Below are 20616 nucleotides of genomic sequence, written 5' to 3' on the forward strand. Positions count from 1 at the left end.
ATAAACCAATTACATGATTTTTTTCAGACCTGCATCTACTAGTGTTGAATGCAAATAAATAAAAGGTAGAAGTAATAAAGAAAACCTGCAATACCCCCTTCCCTCCCCAGAGGACAAAAGCGGAAGGGCAAAGTTGTGAAATCATAGAGGTGCAACAGACTGAAAGTCAAGGTGTATCTAGGGATCCATAGAAGATCTACCTGTGTATAAACTTTAAGATTCTGCCCACCAGGAAGACAATAGTTGAAAGAGGCTTGGTTAACACTGCTGATCAAGGCCAGTTAATAAAACTCTCTGAGGGGAATACTTTTCAAAAAATACTTGAGAAACAATATTGGTTTACTAGATTTCATGATTCTCAACTATGAATCTCATGATTTCCACATAATATTTGGCTTTTATATAAAGAGGGAAGTGAGGTGGAAGCAAAAATGTGCTACTGAATCTGTCCTTTACTCACCTAAGAGAGGTAAAATGGGGAGAGGATTTGGGATTCCAGGAATCCAAGATAATGGGAACAAGGAAGAATTATAATGGGAAGACAAGAATAGGGATATTTGCATGAGCTCAAAAGACAGAGCTAAAAACTACTGCTACTACTATAAAGAGGTACAATGACTCTGATATACCAATTATTTGTAAAAGACCCCTATCTCATTTGGGAAACAAGACACTAGTCATGCTAATGTAAGGAAGAGAAAACTGAGAAGATATTTGCATGGAAAAATTAAATGTGACATATTTAAAGAAGGCAAGGGGCAGGGAGTTAACCAAATTCAAGTGACAATCCTCAAATGTAAGTCAATAAAACTTTTGCTCTTTCATTTTCTTCACCTTTTAAATAGCAGTTTAAAATTTCCCTTTGAAATACCAAGTTTCATAATTTTCCAACTGGAAATCTCAATAGGTATCCTGGTATAGTAAAGAAAAATATACACATAGAAATCATATGATAGCATTTGTACAAATACAGTGCCCCACACAATCCCAAGATGGTTTATTGGAGACTAATGCTTGAGATATAAAAAGACCATTCGTGCAAGTTATTATGAGTCCATAGAATCAGAGCTACGGAGTCACTGTTGAAGTAGAAATATTATTATTCCAGCATTGCTACCATTTTTGGTCTGGTGTGTCTTATCATGACTGTGATAAAATACATTACTATGAAATATGTCAGCATGAGAAATTAATCTCTGCCTTATTCTTATCTAGAGTTAATCTTGACTATAACCACTCTAAAATAACAAATACTGCTGTTGAAAAAGCATCCAACACAAGTGCTTTTTCAAAACACATGCAGATAAATAAACTTTGAGGAGAGGCTACGCAAATGCAAAATCAACAGCAGTACAGCTCCCTACTACCTGCCAGGTATGCCAGCCTCCTCCCTGCCCACCCTGTGGGGATCAGCATGCCAGCCACATGGGTCAGCATGCCTGTCACTAAAGAACCGAGAAATCCAAAGTTTAATAGTTGGAAGAGTCATTCCAAAGCCACAGAGAAGCCCAGAAACAGTGTCAACTGATCACAACTCTACCACAGAGAAAATACTTGATAGGATCCTACCAAGAACTCTTAAAATGTTTTCAAAAGTGACATGCTTATTCCAGAATTAGAAGAGAATTAGCTTTCACTCTAAAGGTAAAGGCAGAGCTAAAGATAGCAAAGCTGAAGATGCTAGAAAGAGGGAATACATAAGTTGAGATCTTTTACAAATATGAAATATTTTAAAAATATTAAAGATAAAGCAAACTATTTAGAAGGAAGTTAAAAGACTAGCATAAAAGAATAATTCAAATGAACTAAGTCTATGAACAACTTTTATAAATTGATTTTTTTTGTAAGAACAAAAACTGACACCAAAATAATATGGACAAAGATGAAGTAATGAAGACTTATACAGATGGCTACTTATAAAAGGAGGTAAAAGGGTATTTGGAAAATGTAAACACTTAAAAATCAGCAGACCCAGATGGCATGCATACTAAGGTGTTAAGGGAACTAGCTAGTGTACTTACTGAGCCACTTACAATTATTTTTGAAAAATCTTGGAGAACTGAGGAGAGATCAGAAAATTTAAAAAAGGCAAATACCAATTTTCAAAATAGGGTAGGAAGTGAATGCCTTGTAAATGCTTTTTAAGTAATAATAAATCTCAGTAAAAATTTAGAATATTTTGAGAAAAGCATTCGAATTTCTAGGAGCCTTACGACATGATGATAACACGCAGAGGGATGTTAAAAAAATCATGCCAAATGTGAATCTATGTGATCCTGAATCTCATCAGATGTTATATGCCAAATTATTTATTTTTGGCTTAGATAATAAACAATCATGGACTATGTCAGTAAGTGGGTATTTCTAATGAGGTATCACCAGGGAGAATGCTGAAGTCCACTCTAAATTAAAATATTTACTAATGACCTAGAAAAAGGAGGGAGTAGCACACTGGCAAAATAAACAGTTAGTTCTAAACTGAGAACTCCTTTTAACAATGGGGCAAAGCAGAAAACACTACTAATATGGATATGAAGCAATTAAAAATGTAGATTCAAAAAATGCTTCAAAAAACATTAAAGTGAAAGAACATAAAAGATATAATTTAATGAAAAGAGAAGTTAACTAAAGATGATATAAGAAAAAAGTAGATAACAGATTAATTCTTATTTCTTAATCCATTGTCCCAAACACACATGAAGGCTTAAAATCAAACAATTAATCAATCAATCAAAGCACCACATTATGGATCACTCAGATTAGACCATATACAAAATGGTGCTTAAAGCGCTGGTCTCCTGGTACCATAAAGATGCAAACAGAGCAGAAGGAATTGCAAACAGAGACAAATGAATGGTGATTTGTAAGGAAAATTAAATCAGTAAAACATGAATGGCTTCAACTAAAAAGTAAAGAGGTAGAATATGACCTTTCACACAGGAACTACATGAAAACTGGAGATCTGGAAGGACAAATGGGAAGCCTACACTGAAATGGCTACATATGATGTGCGAGTGAACTATCAAACAGTACACAGCAGAGAACTGGAAGGAACGAACGGAACAAGTCAGCATCCTTAGTTCTTAGCAATTCTGTGAAACTACTTGATTTTCAATTATTGCATAAACATGTAGCTTATAAAGAAATCTTTCTACTTAGTCTGATTTTCCTTTCTGCTACAACTGGAGCTAAAAAACTTCAGAAGGGACAAACACCAGTGGCCTCTGTTCCAAAAGGAGTGACATTATAGAGTTTATAAGATCAAATGAATCAAACTCAACAGAGAAGTTGATCACACTACAGTGAATATACACTACAGTGAATTCCTGTGTACACGGAAATTCAGGTGAGTAAAAATATTAGCAGCCTCACTATGGCTCTTTCAGATGAGATAGTAACAAGAAGGAACAGCAAATCCTACTTTGGGAAGGTTCATGGGTGTCCTCAGACGGGTTCGGACACTCTTCATCAGTATTCGCTGCTCTGTTGGTAGTAGGTGATACTTCATAGCTTCAATGAGGTAATCTTTGCAAGCACTGCTGTTCTTGACCAGCGCTTCCTCCTCAACCCTCTGGAAGAAGAAATCAATGAGGGGATAGCTACTTCATGATAAAACTGCCAAACAACTGAAGAAGAAGATAACTGGTTCAGTCTAAAAGTTAAGGAGGAAAGTTAATAAGTATCACTAAGAGAGAAGTAAATAATGCCAAAAAATGCTCAAGTATCTGGTCTGCAGAGGGAAAAAAAAGATGTAAAAAAGAATTGCAATGAAAATTATATACTTCAATGTCAGCTACAGAATAATCTTTAGATAATATGATGTTCATCTATTTCCTAACTTTTTTTTTTTTGTCTTTTTAGGGCTGCACCTGCAGCATATAGAGGTTCCCAGACTAGGGATCGAATCAGAACTACAGCTGCTGGCCTACGCCACAACCACAGCCACACCAGATCTGAGCCGCATCTTTGACCTACAACACAGCTCACGGCAACAACCGGATCCTTAACCCACTGAGCGAGGCCAGGGATCAAACCTGCGTCCTCATGGATGCTAGTCAGATTCGTTTCCGCTGAGCCATGACAGGAACTTCATATTTCTTAACTTTAAAATCAAGCCAGGAGTTCCCGTCGTGGCGCAGTGGTTAACGAATCCGACTAGGAACCATGAGGTTGCGGGTTCGGTCCCTGCCCTTGCTCAGTGGGTTAACGATCCGGCGTTGCCGTGAGCTGTGGTGTAGGTTGCAGACGCGGCTCGGATCCCACGTTGCTGTGGCTCTGGCGTAGGCCGGTGGCTACAGCTCCGATTCAACCCCTAGCCTGGGAACCTCCATATGCCGCGGGAGCGGCCCAAGAAATAGCAACAACAACAACAATAATGCCGAGGGAGCGGCCCAAGAAATAGCAACAACAATAACAACAACAACAAAAGACAAAAAAAATAAAAAAAATAAAAAAAAAAAAAAAAAAATAAAATAAAATAAAAAAAATAAAATCAAGCCAAATGATAAGAAAAATTAGAAAATTTAGGAGTTCTTGTTGTGGCTCAACAGCAGCGAACCCGACTAGTATCCAAGCGGACGTGGGTTCAATCCCTGGCCTTTCTTAGTGGGTTAAGGATCCAGTGTTGCCATGAGCTGTGGCGTAGGTTGCAGACATGGCTTGGATCTCATGTTGCTGTGGCTGTGGTGTAGACTGGCAGCTACAGCTCCAATTTGACCCCTAGCCTGAGAACTTCCATATGCCATGGGTGCAGCCCTAAAAAAAAAGAAAAGAAAATTTAGATAATGAATCCTTCAGATGAGGAAGGCAATATTTATAAATTAAAGACATCTTTAAAAAAAAAACAAATAAAAATCTATTTTGAAAAGGGATTCAAAACACTTAATAAAATGTGCGTACCCCACAAATAAATCTTGTCCTTGCTATCCTTGACCTCAAGTGCAGAACAGGTTTTTTCTGTTCATTTCCTTAAAGGCAGAGTACCAGTGATCATAGAGATTACAACAAACAATGAGGCTTTAAGAAATTATAAAATGCTCAGATCTAATCTCTCATAAATAAATATTTCATTAAATGGTTTTAATCATATACAAAAATGTTGAAATGTTTCTAGTAGAATGCTAATAATAAAGAGTAAATTTAAAATTGTTCAGAAGTTCCCGTTGTGGCTCAGTGGGTTAAGAACCCAACTAATATCCATGAGGATGTGGGTTCAATGCCTGGCCTTGCTCAGTGGGTTAAGGATTCAGTGTTTCTGCAAGCTGTGGTGTAGGTCACAGATGCAGCTTGGACCCCGCATTGCTGTGGCTGTGGTGTAGGCTGGCAGCTGTAGCTCCAATCTGACCCCTAGCTGGGGAAATTTCATATGCTGCAAATGTGACCCTAAAAAGAAAAAAGAAAAAACAAAAAAGAAAAAACAAAACACAGTAACATTGTTCATCGCCTACATAAGATCCATTTATTATTAATTTCAAACAACCTGGTTTTCCTGAGCTTAGAAATGAAGATCATGGGTCTGTATCTTGCAGCTCCTACCACATCGTGTCATGGGAACCTACATGCTGGCAGACCAGTGACATGGTGCCAGGCGTATTCATGTGTTCTGCAAGTGCTTTTACCTGAACTAAATATTCCCGAGGAAGCAAAGGTAACCGTACATGTTCCATCAGCCGAGCCATAAATTCTTGCCTTACATCCTTGTCATGATTCACCCAAGCTATAACTGCTTCAAATACCTTGCAGAAAACATGGGGAAAAGAAGAATAGGCAATGAGTTATGTACCAAGGCATATGAATAAAATAGGATGAGGTAACATTTTATATACAACTCTTCCTTGCTAAGACATTCAAGTTTAATCCATGGCTCAAATTTTTCAAACGACTTGCAATATACTTAAAAAGCCATCCATTCCATTTCTTTCTTTGTCTCTTTCTAAAAATTTGGCACTTAGTAAGTACTTTATTTTCTTCCAGTTTTATTAAGATATAATTGAGAAGCAACACTGTCAGTTTAAAGTGGAAAAACATACTGATTTGATATACTTACATATTGCAAAATGAGGACCACCGTATCTTCAGCTAACACCTCCATTATGTCACATAATTATCATTTCTTTTTTGAGTTGAAAACATTTAAGAGATACTCTAAGTAACTTTCAAGTATATAACAGTATTGTTAATTACAGTCACCATGATATACATTAGGTCTCTAAAGTTATTCATATTATAACTAGAAGTTTGTACCCTTGGACCAACATCTCCCCAATTCCCCTACTCCCAGCCCTTGGTAACCACCACTCAATTCTTTCTATGAGTTCAACTTATTTAGAGCCTGTACACAGCTGAGATCATACAGTATTTCTTTGCCTGACTTATTCACTTAGCATAATGCCCTCAAGATCCATCCACATTGTCACGAAAGGCAAGATTTCCTCATTTTTGTGATTGAATAATATTCCATTGTGTGTATACACCACTTCTCTGACCCCTCATCCACGGATGGACACACAGGCTGATTCCGTATCTTGGTTACTGTGGAAAATGCTGCAGCCAACATGACAGGTATCTCCTCAAGATGCTTTTTATTTCCTTTGGATAAATAGCCAAAAGTGGGATTGCTGGATCACAGGACAGATCTACTTTTAATTTAGTAGGTACTTTCAAAAGGACTTTTAGTTCTTTTATATATTTAGTGAGTACTTTTTCCTTGGTATTTCCTAAGTATCTCTCCAAGTGCCTTATTTAATTTTCTTGAACTTGAGTGGTAGCAGAGATAATTGATAATATATGACCTAAATCACTGCTGACACCTTTCCAAATTGGATCTGGTTCTACTTAGATTTAAATCTCAAGTCCCATTTGAATAAAGCTCCCCAAATAATAAAGCAGTGATGTCTGGAATGAAAATCATGTACTCTTATCAGCAATTCATTTTTTGGCTTTTTCTTCTGGTTTACAAACAAATGTTGGACCATATACTTCTAAATCAAGGATCTTCAAAATAGACTGACTCTTTTGTCATAATAGTAGAATATACTTTTAATTAAGAAAATTAAAATAATAAAGGCATTACAACATATACCTATGAGAAAGCTAATAAGCTAATCTGAAGACAATATTTGACTATAGAATTTCCTTCCAGACTGATGAATATATTATAACCCAATTATTTTTAAAGGCTTGTAGAAAATGTCTGATGACTGGGAGTAAAAATAGGTTATTTTGATGTGGGAATAGGAGAAACTAAAAATAATCTACATTATAATTAACATGCCTCTTTAATTCATTCAGTCAACAAGTACCTCTTCGTGCTAGAAACTAGACATAAAGACCATGCTGTCAATTCTATCTGCTAACTAGTTCTCAGCTCTGCCCTCTCTTCTCCACCCGTTTCTACCATCTTATGTCACTTCTATTGCTCACTGGTAACTTCGACACCCTCTTATCTGACTCTCACCCCACTTTTTGTCTATTCTGCACAGCATCACTTGAGAGCTAGTCTCCAAAAATGGTCCCTATAAACCACTTCTCCAGTAACCACACTTTATGTGGTAACCACCCACAGTCATCCGAGTTGGCCTGTATAACCAGGAGAAGGTTGTGGAGGCAGCCTGCAGGGCTTCTGAAGCTGGGTCATAAGACACCTTCAGTTTCTGCTCTAATCTCTTGAAATATTCATTTGGAGGAAGTCTGACTACTGGACAGAGTATGTTATGAGAGACCCAAGCTGGTTACAGAGAGGAAAGTGAGAGGGGAGGGAGAGAAGAGATACCAATCATCTCATAGCCCAGGAGCCAGACAGGTGAGTAAGGAACCATCCTGGGTGTTTGGACCCACTAAATGCCATGAGCAGAAGGAATGAAGCCTCAGGTATATGGCTCCAGCAGGACCATGCCATCTGTCAAGCCAACCCCGTGAAGCCCCAGCCCTGCAGAGCAGAAACAAGCTGTCCCTATGTGCCCCACAGGAATTCTGCCCACAGAGTGTGAGCATAACAAAATGGTAATAGTTTTGCATCACTGTATTTTGGGGTGGTTGTTATGCAGCCATAGAAAACCAGAATAGCCTCTGTGACATTTCTACAGGGAAGGCATTATCAGGACATTCTTCTAGTGTTTACAACATTTCAGAGGCTCTTCATCACTAGGATAAAGTCAATTTTTTTCTTTAATATGGCTAAGAAGGTATTTTGAGTCATCTCCACATCTTATCTCCTACACTCTGCTAAATACACTTTAAACTCTAATTGTACTGAACCAAATGAATGCAATCATTCTTTCACACCTCTTGGCACTTATAACATCTCTTCCCTCTACCTGGACTGCTCTTCCCATTCCAACCCATCCCTATTTCCCTGGCAAACTCATACTCACTTTTAAAAATTTGGATCATACATCTGAGCCATGCTGAACTCCCATCTTTATGTAAAGAATGAACAGGTGTCCTGCTGGACCCTCTAAAGCATTATGTGTTCATTTACTATTCCACTGGTTGTCCCTCTAGCCATGGGTTAAGAATTTTATTTTCTCAACCTTATCTTTTCTAGGATCCCATGGCAGTCCCTGTTATCTAGCATGCACTCAACACATGTCTATTAAACATGAATAGTAGTGTCTTCTTCCTCTATATTTCTGGGGTACTAAGATTATACATCTCACAATTACTTTCACATATTTTTTCATATAATAAATATTACAGAAAATGAATCTTTTTGTCCCCAACCAGGATGAATATCCTTGAGGAAGAGAAATAAAGTTTAAACAACTTTAAATGCAAAGCGCACAGGAGTTCCATTGTGGCTGAGAGATTAAGAACCCAACTAGTATCCATGAGGATGCGAGTTTGATCCCTGGCCTTGCTCAGTGGGTTAAGGATCTGGTGTTGCCGTGAGCTGTAGTGCAGGCCTGCAGCTGCAGCTCTGATTCAACCTCTAGCCTGGGAACTTCCATATGCTGCAGGTGTGGACCTAAAAAACAAAATAAATAAATTAAAGCACACAAAGGAAAAGCTCAAGATTCACTTCCTCCAAATGCAGCATGTTCATAAGAGTTTGTGCCTTGATTCCCATGAGCTGAAAAATCCACCCAAAGAATAAAACCTTCTCCCTCCAGTAATATGTCAAGTGGCTGACACAGGCAACCCTAAATGTAGAGATGGAGGCTAGACACAGCTGCACAAGGCTCTGGAAGGGAACTAGGAAGCACGGGGAGGGTGTGGTAGGAGCTGCAGGGGCCAATCTAAAGGAAGAGGTTCAGTCTGGAACTAGCTAAACTTTGCCACCTGGGTGACTTCTTCCAACTCACGTGGTGGTGAAATTACTTTGGACTGAGAAAACTGTGTTTAGATCACAGTTCTTCCAGGTATCTAGAAGTGGGAAGAAACCCATTTCCCAAAAGGCCCTTTGTTTCAGATTGTTTAATATGTGCAAGTTCATACTCACAGGGTCAAGTACAAAATTCTGGTGTCTAACAATTTAGGAAAGCTTCTAAGGAGAGAGGATACAAAGTCACTTACACAATTAATAAGTGGACTAACTGAGTTTAACTTCCAGACCAAAGATCACTGGCTGTCACTACACACATAGGATCCCAAAGTTACAAAAACAAAGCAAAAGAAAGGAAAGAATACTGTATCACTATACACTGAGAAAAAGAAAATACACTTACTTTCTCTTCTGAGGAAATGGTGAGTTTGTCACTTGAGATTAAGCTGCACACCTGTTCAATGCCAAGGTTGAGAAATTCTTCACTAAGTACAACATCGGCAAAATGTTGCTCTGTTTGGAGGTCACAAAGAAAATCCATTAAGGCCAACATTCCATTATCACAGTTTCAAACTACTTCTAAAAGACGTTTTTCTTAGTTTAACCTATGCATGAGAAAATCAAGTGAGCTTCCTCATGGCAAGAACAAGACAAACCCAAGTAAATTCACCTGCAAAGTGAGGACTAGGCAGAAGCAAGGGTAGGAAGGTGACCTTAGTGTACACTCAGGTGAATCGCTTCTGTTTTATAAGGTGGTAATATTCAACTTCTACCTATTCCTTATCTGGTAAGACTATCGGCACTGAAATTCATAAAACCTTTTGATTACATAAATCAGATAAAGTACATTCACATACTTGAATGTATCACATAAAACATTAGAGGGCTTTAGAATGGAATGGGGTAAGGAGAAGAAGGGGCTTTATTTGAAAATTAAAGACCAAAGAAATCTTAGATGTTGGTCAGTCTGAATATATGACCACCATTTAAAAAAATTGTTTTATTATATAAATAAGTCTGAAGTCTATGAAAGCAGTTGACTTGGGGACTACCAGTGAAATTAGTAATTCTTAAAACACTTAAAGAAAGAAACCCTTTCTGTGATTTCACAAATATATCCACTCTCCCAAGGGGGTGGGACTATTAGTGTAATCAGTGACTTTAAAACTTAAAAAAAAAAAACAAACAACTTAATCATTCACCAAGTATCCTTTCTTCCAAATCCACCTCTCATTTCAAAGTGTGAGCTCATGAGGAAATGTGGCAGTCAAATCCCAGCTCTGTGTAAAACCTTGGGCAAGTTTGTAATTTCTCCAAGCCTTGGTTTCCTCATCTATAAAATGGGGATAATAAAAATACCTTATCTGACAAGATTGCTGTGAGGATTAAATCAATTAATGGTTTGTAAGCACCTAGAACCGTGTTTGGTAAAGAGTAAGGATTCAACAATTTAGCATTTATTGTATTGTGAGTCCTGTGTTCTAAAGTAAAAATCTGGCAGGAATCCTAGGTATTTTCTAGGTCTTTACACTTAACTGTATTCTAACAGTAATTTTTTTTTGGAAAAGGCTTTTCTATGGTGAAATAAGATTCATTTCAAATACGTGTTTCAATGTACCATAAAAAGGATTTGTTTGCTTCCCTTTGAGAGAACACAGGGCAATCAATGCTGCCAAGATTGAAGAGATCAACAGGACAAGCCAGGAGGCTGCAGCTTATTCAAGCCAAGCCTTACAAGTGGAACCAGTGCTAGGATAATAAAATCTCAGAGTAAGCGACTCTGAGAATTAAAAACCCCAGGGGGACCCAGTCACAGAGAGATCCCCACAATATCATGAGATTTACCTCCAGGAGCTGACCAGTTTCCACAGGAAATATCTGAGATAACGCCCCTCTGGCTTCTGGTGTGGGAAGGAAAAGTGAAATAATCTAAAACTCCTAAAGTAACCTGTTCTTAACCAGGCCTGTCCTCAGGAGAAACTGGTTAAGCAGAGCCTCATCAACCCTGAGGAAGGAGCACATCCAACCCTACCCTGCTCCAACCATCTTGTCCCATCTGAGGAAGGAGAAGGAAGCCGAGAAGCACTCATGAAGTTCCCATGCAGAGCCAGAGGATCATGAATACACTCAGCCCTACCCAAGCACTGGACAAGGCTTCTCTCCTCGCATCTCACCACCACGTCACCAGAGGCCTGTTCGCAATAGTTTCTTTCACTGGTACATTACGCCTGATTATCAGGAAGAAATTATAAGGCATTCCAAAAGGCCAAAAAGACAACCTGAAGAGACAGAGCAAGTGCCAGAACTGGATGTGGTAGCAATGTTAGGTTTATCAGACTGGAAGTTTAAAACCACTATGAGAAACACACTAAAGGTTCTAACAGGATGAAGCAGACAGCATGCAAAAGCAGATGATCAGTGTGAACAGAAGGAAATTCTGAGAAAAAAGCAAAAGGAAATGCTAGAGACTGAAGACACTCTAAGAAAAATCAAGAATCCCTTTGATGGCTTATTAGTACACTGGACACAGGTGAGGAAAGGGCTTCTGATCTTGAAGATAATGGTGGATACAGGTCATAATACACCGGTCAAAACCCATAGAATACACAGCCTAAACAAACTCTAACATATACTATGGTCTTCAGTTAATAATGTATCAGGAGTTCCGTTGTGGCAAAGTGGAAACGAATCCGACTAGGAACCATGAGATTGTGGGTTTGATTCCTGACCTCGCTCAGTGGTTAAGGATCTGGCATTGCCGTGAGCTGTGGTGCAGGCCACAGATGCAGCTCAGATCTGGCAGTGCTGTGGTTGTGGTGTAGGCTGGTAGCTATAGCTCTGATTGGGCCCCTAGCCTGGGAACCTCCTTATGCCACGGGTGCGGCCCTAAAAAGCAAAACAACAACAACAACAACAAAAGGTATCAATATTGGCTGACTATCTGTAACAAATGTACCACACACCAATGCGAGATGCTAACAGCAGAAACCGTATGGAAAGGGAGGATACAGGAGGAACTCTCTGCACTGTCCACTCAATTTGCCTATAAACCTGCAGCTGCTCTAACAAATAAAGATTACTAGAAAAGAATGCACTAATAAAGAACAATATGAATGATTAACTTGTAATGAATCAAAAGTCAAACTGGAAAAACTGGTTTTGAAAAACTATAAACTGAGGATTAAAATTAAATACCCATTTCTAAGAAGTATCTAATCCTCATAACACAGTATTACTTCACAATAGTACTTCAAAACCTAGTGGGGGATTCTTTGATAAGGTTACAGATTTTTTTAATTGTTTTTCATTTTTTAAATTTTATTATTGTTAATTTATAATATTCTGTCAATTTCTGCTGTATAGCAAATTGACCCAGCTATACATTTATATACATTCTTTATCTCATAAGATCTTCCATCATGTTCCATCACAAGTGACTGGATATAGTTCCCTGTGCTATACAGCAGGACTTCATTGCCTATTCACTCCAAATACAACAGTTTATATCTACTAACCCCAAACTCACTGTCCATTCCACTCCCCCCCGCCACTTGGCAACCACAAGTCTGACTACCCTCCATGTCCATGAGTTTGTTTCTGTTCCGTAGATAGGTTCTTTTGTGCCATACTTTAGATTCCACATATAAGTGATACCACATGGTATTTTTCATTCTCTTTCAGACTTACTTCACTTAGTATGAGAATCTCTAGTTCCATCCATGTTACTGCAAATGACACTATTTTGTTCTTTTTATGGTTGAGCGGTATTCCATTGTGTATATATACCACATCTTCCTAATCTAATCATCTGTTGATGGACATTTGGGTTGTTTCCATGTCTTGGCTATTGTGAATAGTGCTACTATGAACATTGGCGTGCATGTATCTTTTTGAAGGAAAGTTTTATCCGGATATATGCCCAAGAATGGGATTGCTGGATAATATGGTAGGTTCTACATTTAGTTTTCTGAGGTACCTCCATACTGTTTTCCAGTAAATTGTAAATTTACATTCCCACCAACAGTGTAAGAGGGTTCCCTTTTCTCCACCCCCTCTCCAGCATTTGTTATTTGTAGACTTACTAATGATGGCCATTCTGACTGGTTTTAGGTGGTACCTCATTGTAGTTTTGATTTGCATTTCTCTAATAATTAGTGATGTAGAACATTTTTTCATGTGCCTGTTGGCCATCTATATGTCTTCTTTGGGGTTATAGATTTTAATAAACCATCATGATTAATTATAAAGGTCCCTTCCTTTCTACATCTGAAATATGATCCTACTATTTCCTGACCTCACAAGAAGTTTACATTAAAAATTATTTCAAAACTTTTTATACATAAGAAATAAGGCAAAATTTTTTCCAATTGTTGGACCTGCTTTTATAGAATGAACATAAGAAAAGCATATATTCTTTGTATTTTAAGTTCCAAAATAGAGAAATAAATTCAATTTAGTGAAAATCTGGCAAACAGCATATAAATGTAAGGATATTTATGACAGTAACTTGGAAATTCAAATATAAGTACATAGTAGCTACTGAATAAAAGACATCAGTATAAACTTATTTTTTCTAGTCATAAAATAGTTTCACTTCCAAACATATGTCTCTAAGGGTTTTATACCATGTTTCTTTTATTTAAAACCTGAATCAAAGAAAGAGATTGCTGGCCTCCGTATACTTTCCATGGGGGAGAAAATCTCTAGTGATAAACACAACAGAGACAACATAACTTTTCTATATCATGACTATGCAAATTACCCAAGTCTCTGCATCATCAATTGGAAAAATGGACTTGCTAAAGATAGGGTCTTTTAAAAAATAATTACATAAATTTAGAAGTAATGGCATTAGTGAAGTCTATGCAAAGTCAAGTTTGGGTTCTAAATTCATTGTGTACTCTTTACTAGTGATCAAAGGAGGTTAAGAGAGCAAGGAAAGTGTTAACTACTACAACTGTATGGCTGGCTCTCCCATATCCTAGGCTGCAAAACCTGTGTTCATCATATGGCATGTTATACAGGGGACTGGAGCATAGAGGGATGTTAGTATCATCAGGGCTCCTGGAACCGGTCCCCCAAGGACACACAGGGATGACTCTATTGCCAAAACCACAGCATAGCTATTATTCAAACAAATGAACCCCACTCCCATCACTAAGCACCAAAACACTACCCTCAAACAAAAAGTAGAGAAAGAACATTTCCATATTTTTAAAGGGTTCCAACTTTCACACACATCTACTTTCTACCTGAATAACCTCTCCTTAGTAAAATCTCTTGGTATTGGTATCTAATGTTCACCCCTCCATATTTAGTTTTCTTTGGAAAGGGTTTGGAACTATGTGAGCATTACTGAACGTGGAGGGCAGTGGTGGGCAACATCAGGAGTAAATTATTTCACTGTAAAACCTGCCCTTCCTCTCTATATCAACAGTATGGATCTTCAAATATTCTGCTATATTAACAGACAAGCAGTTCAGTAAGACTTGCTCTAACAGACACCCAGATATCCCAGATGTCTGGCTCAGTCACTGGAAGACACTATCAGGCACCAATGACACTTTGAAATGCTTTGGTTACACAAGTTTGTCCTGTGAATAATATTCTTGATTTAATACCATCTAACTTGATTGAGCACTTACTGATCCTTCCCATGAAACCTGAAGATTTTACCCACTTACCTTAAACAACTCATACAATTTATGTGGCTTGACTTCATCCCACAGGTCAGCAAGGCTCATGAATATCCCAGGGCTACAATCCCTGGCCCAACTCTAATTCCAGAATGGCTTACACTCAACATTGCCCACTGTCTGCTATTTTGTATGTTCTGATGCCTCCACCTACAGTTCCTATTGCTTCTCATCAGCCCATGCTTGCTCTGCATGATCCTACCAACCTTAACGTTTTAACCAACTCACTCAGTATCACACTAAAAACATTCAAAGTAGCATCCATTCTTTTTGATGAGATGGAAAATGGGATTGCTTTCTTAATTATTCTTTCTGATACTTGGTTGTCAGTATACAGAAACAAAAGATTTCTCTGCATTAATTTTGTATTCTGCAACTTTACCAAGTTCATCCATGAGCTTGGGGTCTTAAGGATTTTCTATGTATAGTATTATGTCATCTGCAAACAGAGACATTTTTACCACTTTCTTTCCAATTTAGATTCCTTTTTATCTTTTTCTTCTCTGACTGATGTAAGCTAGGACTTCTAAAACTACGTTGAATAAAAGTGGTGTGTGTACATCCTTGTTCCTGATATTAGAGGAAATGTTTTCCAGCTTTTCAGTACTCAGTATAACATTATCTGTAGGTTTATCATATAGGGCCTTTATTACGTTGAGGTATGTTCCCGCTTTGCCCACATTTAGAGAGTTTTTATCACCAATGGATCTTAAACTTTATCAAAAGCTTTTTTTGCATCTATTGAGATGATCATATTGTTTTTATCCTTCAGTTTGTTAATGTGGTGTATCACATTAATTGCTTTGTGGATACTGAAAAATCCTTGGGATAAATCCTACTTGATCATGAACTATGATCCTTTTACTATATTATTGTATCTGACTTGCCAGTATTTTGTAAAGGATTTCTGCATCTATGTTCATCACTTACATAGGCCGATAATTTTCATTTCTGTGATATCTTTGGTTTTGGTATTAGGTGATGGTACTGGCCTCATAATCAGTTTGGAAGCATTCCTTCTTTTGCAGTTTTTTTGGGAACAGTTTTAGAAGGACAGGTGTTTGATGTAATTGACCTGTGAAGCCATCTGGACCTGGACTTTTTTTGGGGTGGGGGTTAAATTATCTGATTCAGTTTTATTATTGGTAATTAGTCTGTTAATATTTTCTATTTCTTTCTGGTTCAGTATTGGAGATACTACTTTCTAAGAACTTGTCCATTTCTTCTAGGTTGTCCATTTTATTGGTGTATAGTTGATCATGGTGTAATAGTTGCTCTTATGACCCTATGTATTTCTGTGGTGGTGATTTTAACTTTTTACATTCCTGATTTTATTGATTTGGGCCCTCTCTCTTTTTTTCTTGATGAGTCTGACTAAAGTTGTTTATCTTCACAAAGAACCAGCTTTTAGTTTCAAAGACCTTTCTTTTCCATTTTTTTTTAAAGCTTCAATTTCACTTCTACTTTGATATTTATCATTTCTTTCCTTCCACTAACTTTGGGTTTTGTTTCTTCTTCTTTATCTAGTTCCTTTAGGTGTAAGGTTAGGTTGTCTATTTGAGATTTTTCTTATTTGCTGAGGTAGGCTTGTATCACTATAAACTTCCCTCTTAGAGCAGCTTTTACTATGTCCCACAGGTTTTGGATTGTCATGTTTGCGTTTTCATTTGTCTCAAGGTATTTCTTGAGTTCCTCTTTGATTCCTTCAGTGATCCACTGATTGTCTGGTTTAATATTGTTTAGCCTCCAAATTTGTGTTTTTTTGCAATTTTCTTCTCGTAGATTTCTGGTCTTATAATATTATGTTTGGAAAAGACAAGGAGGTAAAAGACCTTGTACTTGGAAAAATGTAAGACACTGATGAAAAACATGAAAGATGATACAAATGGATGGAAAGATGTATCATGTTCTTGGATTGGAAGAATCTTTTTTTAATGTTTTACTCAAGTATAGTTGATTCAGAATGTTGTGTTAAGAGTCAATATTTCTTTAAGTGACCATATTACCTAAGGCAATCTACAGATTCAATGCAATCCCTGTCAAAATACCAAGGAAATTTTTCACACAACTAGAACAAATAATTTTAAAATTTATATGGAAACACAAAAGATCCTGAATAGCCAAAGCAGTGTGGAGAAAGAAGAACAGAGCTGGAGAAATCACTCTCCCTGACTTCAGACTATGCTATAAAGCTACAGTAATCAAAACAGCATGGTAGTGGCACAAAAACAGAAATAAAGATCAATGGAACAGGACAGAGAACCCAGAAGTAAACCCATGCACCCATGGTTAATTAATCTATGACAACAAATGCAAGAATAGGATTTTAAAATTATTTGTTCTAGTTGTGTGAAAAATCCCCTAAGTATTTTGATAGGGATTGCACTGAATCTGTAGATTGTCTTGGGTAGTATGGTCACTTAAAAGAAATACTGACTCAACACTTTTCTTTCTCACTGGGGACAGAAACTACTTAGGCTTATTTAGTTTGGGGATGTTTTGTTAATTTCTTTGTTTTAAAATTTTCAATTGCTAATGTTTTAACATGGTTAAAAACATGTTTTGGTCATGGGCCTAAGACATCTTGCATTCTTGCCTTCCCTCCTAATGCCACAAATATTCTCTATCCCTCCACAAATGAAAAGTGACTTTGTGGGAGCGGTGGGGTCCAGGAGCATACCCCAAAGGGGCCTAGAAGGTCTGTGTGTTCACATCAAGGCTTAGTTCCTGGATCTACAACCTTCTCTTCATCTTTACTACCCTAGTTTTCACTGTTACTAACTTCACCTACTCTTCCAGTCCTCTACCCCACATGCTGACAGATTACACTGTTTATACCACACAGCTTGCACTGTGGCATTAGTGATTTATCTCTACTGCTTTACTGTGCCACTGAGTAAATGGCATATTCATGACATAGTCCACACTACTGGGAATCATGCCCCATTGCAGTTATGGGGTTAGTTCAGAGAGAAAGAACAGATTATCAAGTGCTGGTGTAATTAGATTGGCTCTACTCAGGGAGTTAATGCATTTTATCATCTTGACTTCAGCAAACAAACATCTGCTATCCTCCCAAACTTGGGCCACTGCCCTACCTTGCTGGCCTTCATACCAAAGTTCTTTAGGGCAGATCTTAATACTCCACACAAATTGATGTACTCACATCACAGCCTCTGGCCCACTTTTAAACAGATTCGACCCCAACCCATGTACCAGCAACACATACCAGCAGTCCTCTAAAACTCACATTGGTTACTTACTTTGGCCTGTTCTGAGTTTTGTGGCTTGACTTTTCAATCATCATGCATCTTTTCATTGATGAGTTTGGTTCATCTCTTGGTCTGATGCTCAACAAAGATTCTCTGGCTGAGTCTGCTGATTAGCTCCTCAAAAAAATCAACATCTTCTGCTGGCTAAGCTGTCTTTAGCCACTGCTTAAATTTTGCCCGGTCTGAGATACTCTAAATTAGTACTGCACTCCACTGGTAGTCATCTCTTGAGCAATCAAGACTAATACCACCTACACCTTCCTCCTGGCACCTGCCTTACCTCCTGTGTTTCTTCTGGGCCTTTTTTTTTTTTTCTTTTGTCTTTTTGCCTTTTCTAGAGCTGCTCCCGTGGCATATGGAGGTTCCCAGGCTAGGGGTCTAATTGGAGCTGTAGCTGCTGGCCTACGCCAGAGCCACAGCAACGCAGGATCTGAGCCGCGTCTGCAGCCTATACCACAGCTCATGGCAATGCCGGATCGTTAACCCACTGAGCAAGGCCAGGGATCGAACCCGCAACCTCATGGTTCCTAGTCAGATTCGTTAACCACTGAGCCATGATGGGAACTCATTTCTTCTGGGTCTTAATGGCTCTATTATCCACACTGACCCCAAGGCTAAATAAATTCTCAGTCACAGTTGATTCCTCACCCCCCCACACCTTTTTTTTTATTGTGGTAAAAACATAAAAAAATTTACCAATATAACCATTTTTAAGTATACAGTTCAGCAGTGTTAAGTATACTTACACTGTAAAATCTAAAACTTTATACTGAATAACAACTTCCCTTTTCCTCCTCCTCCTCTTTAACTCCTAAATTTAACTGTTTCCAAAATCCTCAGAATTGTTCTCAGTAGTGACACCGGAAATCATAAGATTTAACGGTGTAAGGCATCTGAAATGTAATTTGGCCACAACTTTTATATAGAAGAGTCACCTGGAGGTTCCTATTCAGTGGATACCTGGCTATGGTTTGCACACATCAGCAGAGAGCAAAGCAGACACATCATCCTTGAGTACTTACTGTAAGTGAAGGTTCTTCTCCATGCTGCACTAAAATCTTTCTCCTTATTTTGTTACACTGACGCTACTTATGCCCACCACAGAACACAATTAATCTCTTCCTCCCATGAAATTCCTTTACAGAGAGCATTATATTCTCCCAAATTTGCCTCCCATGGTTTATAAATTCCCACATCTTTCTCTATACTCCATATAGTGAAGAATTGCATCTGAGAAGTGAGGTTAAGTGCATGGATTAAAAACAGTATTTTAGATCCAAATACAGCTTACCTCTGAGAGGCAAAGTATTTGGGGGGGGAATATAAAGGTATCTCTACTCTTCATTTTCTTAATTAATAAAATGAAAGTGTTAGACTAGATAACTGCTAAGCTTCCCAACTAGTGCTAATACTTTGAATCTTTCATCTTGAATATTATTAGTCTCCAGGGAAAAAAAAATTCCCTGAAAACAGCTAATTATCTCAGCTAGAAAAACTGTCAAACAAAGCAGAACAGAGAGACTGCACACAGTTTACCAGAACAAAAGTGAGGACCACAATGAGTGTAAGAATACAAAAATGACTAATTCTTTTAAGTGTCAGTTAAGTCAGCATGAATTCAATCAAGAAGTGGTGTACATCAAATACTTTCATTGTTCTCCACAAGATCTTCCATATCAGTAAATTAACATCACAATAGACACTTGAATAATCAGCATATATTATTCAGTATGCACAAAGTCAAGGTTGGTGATACCACCATTAAAACCACTGTCTCCAGTTTCTTTCAGGAGGTCAGCTTTCAAAATCATGATCTTATTTTATTTTGACAGATGTTTACCCCAAGCAGTGATTTCTAGCTAAAATTATAGAAGGGTGGGTAAATGATTGAAGTAAACTGAACGCAGAAGAAAATGTTATGGAACCAGCTTTCAGAGAATAAGGCGTAATCTCGATATACTAAGTCTGGGTTGAGTGGACGGACTATTATTGGTCTATAAGCTCCTTGTAAGCAAGGGTTAATCCATATTGAGCCTATAATCACCCACAGCAGTTTGGGCAATACCAAGCACATAAAGAGAATGGCTTTGCAAGGATTTATCACTGGGTTTAACCTAGGCAGCCAAGAGATGACTGGGAGAACTGGGACCAGACAGCACAGATTTACAAGGAAGTATAGGAGCACACAAAGGCATGAATATTGGTCAGTACAAAGGGTGAACCTTAACAGTTCCAAATACCAACAAGGTTCAGCAGTTGTGTTCTAAGGTAGCAAATGGGTTTACGGAGGGAAGAGAGTGGTCATAAGGAGGTAGGAAGAAGGAGTCTCAAGGGAGCCAACAGTATAGACTTTGAAGTTGCTGATAGCAAGAGAAACAAAGCACAG

General features: G+C 38.0%; 1 protein-coding gene across 2 annotated transcripts in view; it reads right to left on the bottom strand.

Moving 5' to 3' along the window:
• KLHL2 (kelch like family member 2) overlaps positions 1-20616 on the bottom strand; it is a 121589-nt gene that overhangs the window by 19011 nt on the left and 81962 nt on the right. For both annotated transcript variants that reach the window (XM_005666650.3, XM_021101284.1), the window contains 3 exons: positions 9666-9775; positions 5619-5735; positions 3422-3571 (listed from right to left, as the gene is read on the bottom strand). In XM_005666650.3, coding sequence (XP_005666707.1) covers positions 3422-3571; positions 5619-5735; positions 9666-9775 — 377 coding nt within the window. The remainder of the gene's footprint in view (positions 1-3421; positions 3572-5618; positions 5736-9665; positions 9776-20616) is intronic.

This window comes from Sus scrofa, chromosome 8 (genome assembly GCF_000003025.6).
Source record: "Sus scrofa isolate TJ Tabasco breed Duroc chromosome 8, Sscrofa11.1, whole genome shotgun sequence".
Classification (NCBI taxonomy): domain Eukaryota; kingdom Metazoa; phylum Chordata; class Mammalia; order Artiodactyla; family Suidae; genus Sus; species Sus scrofa.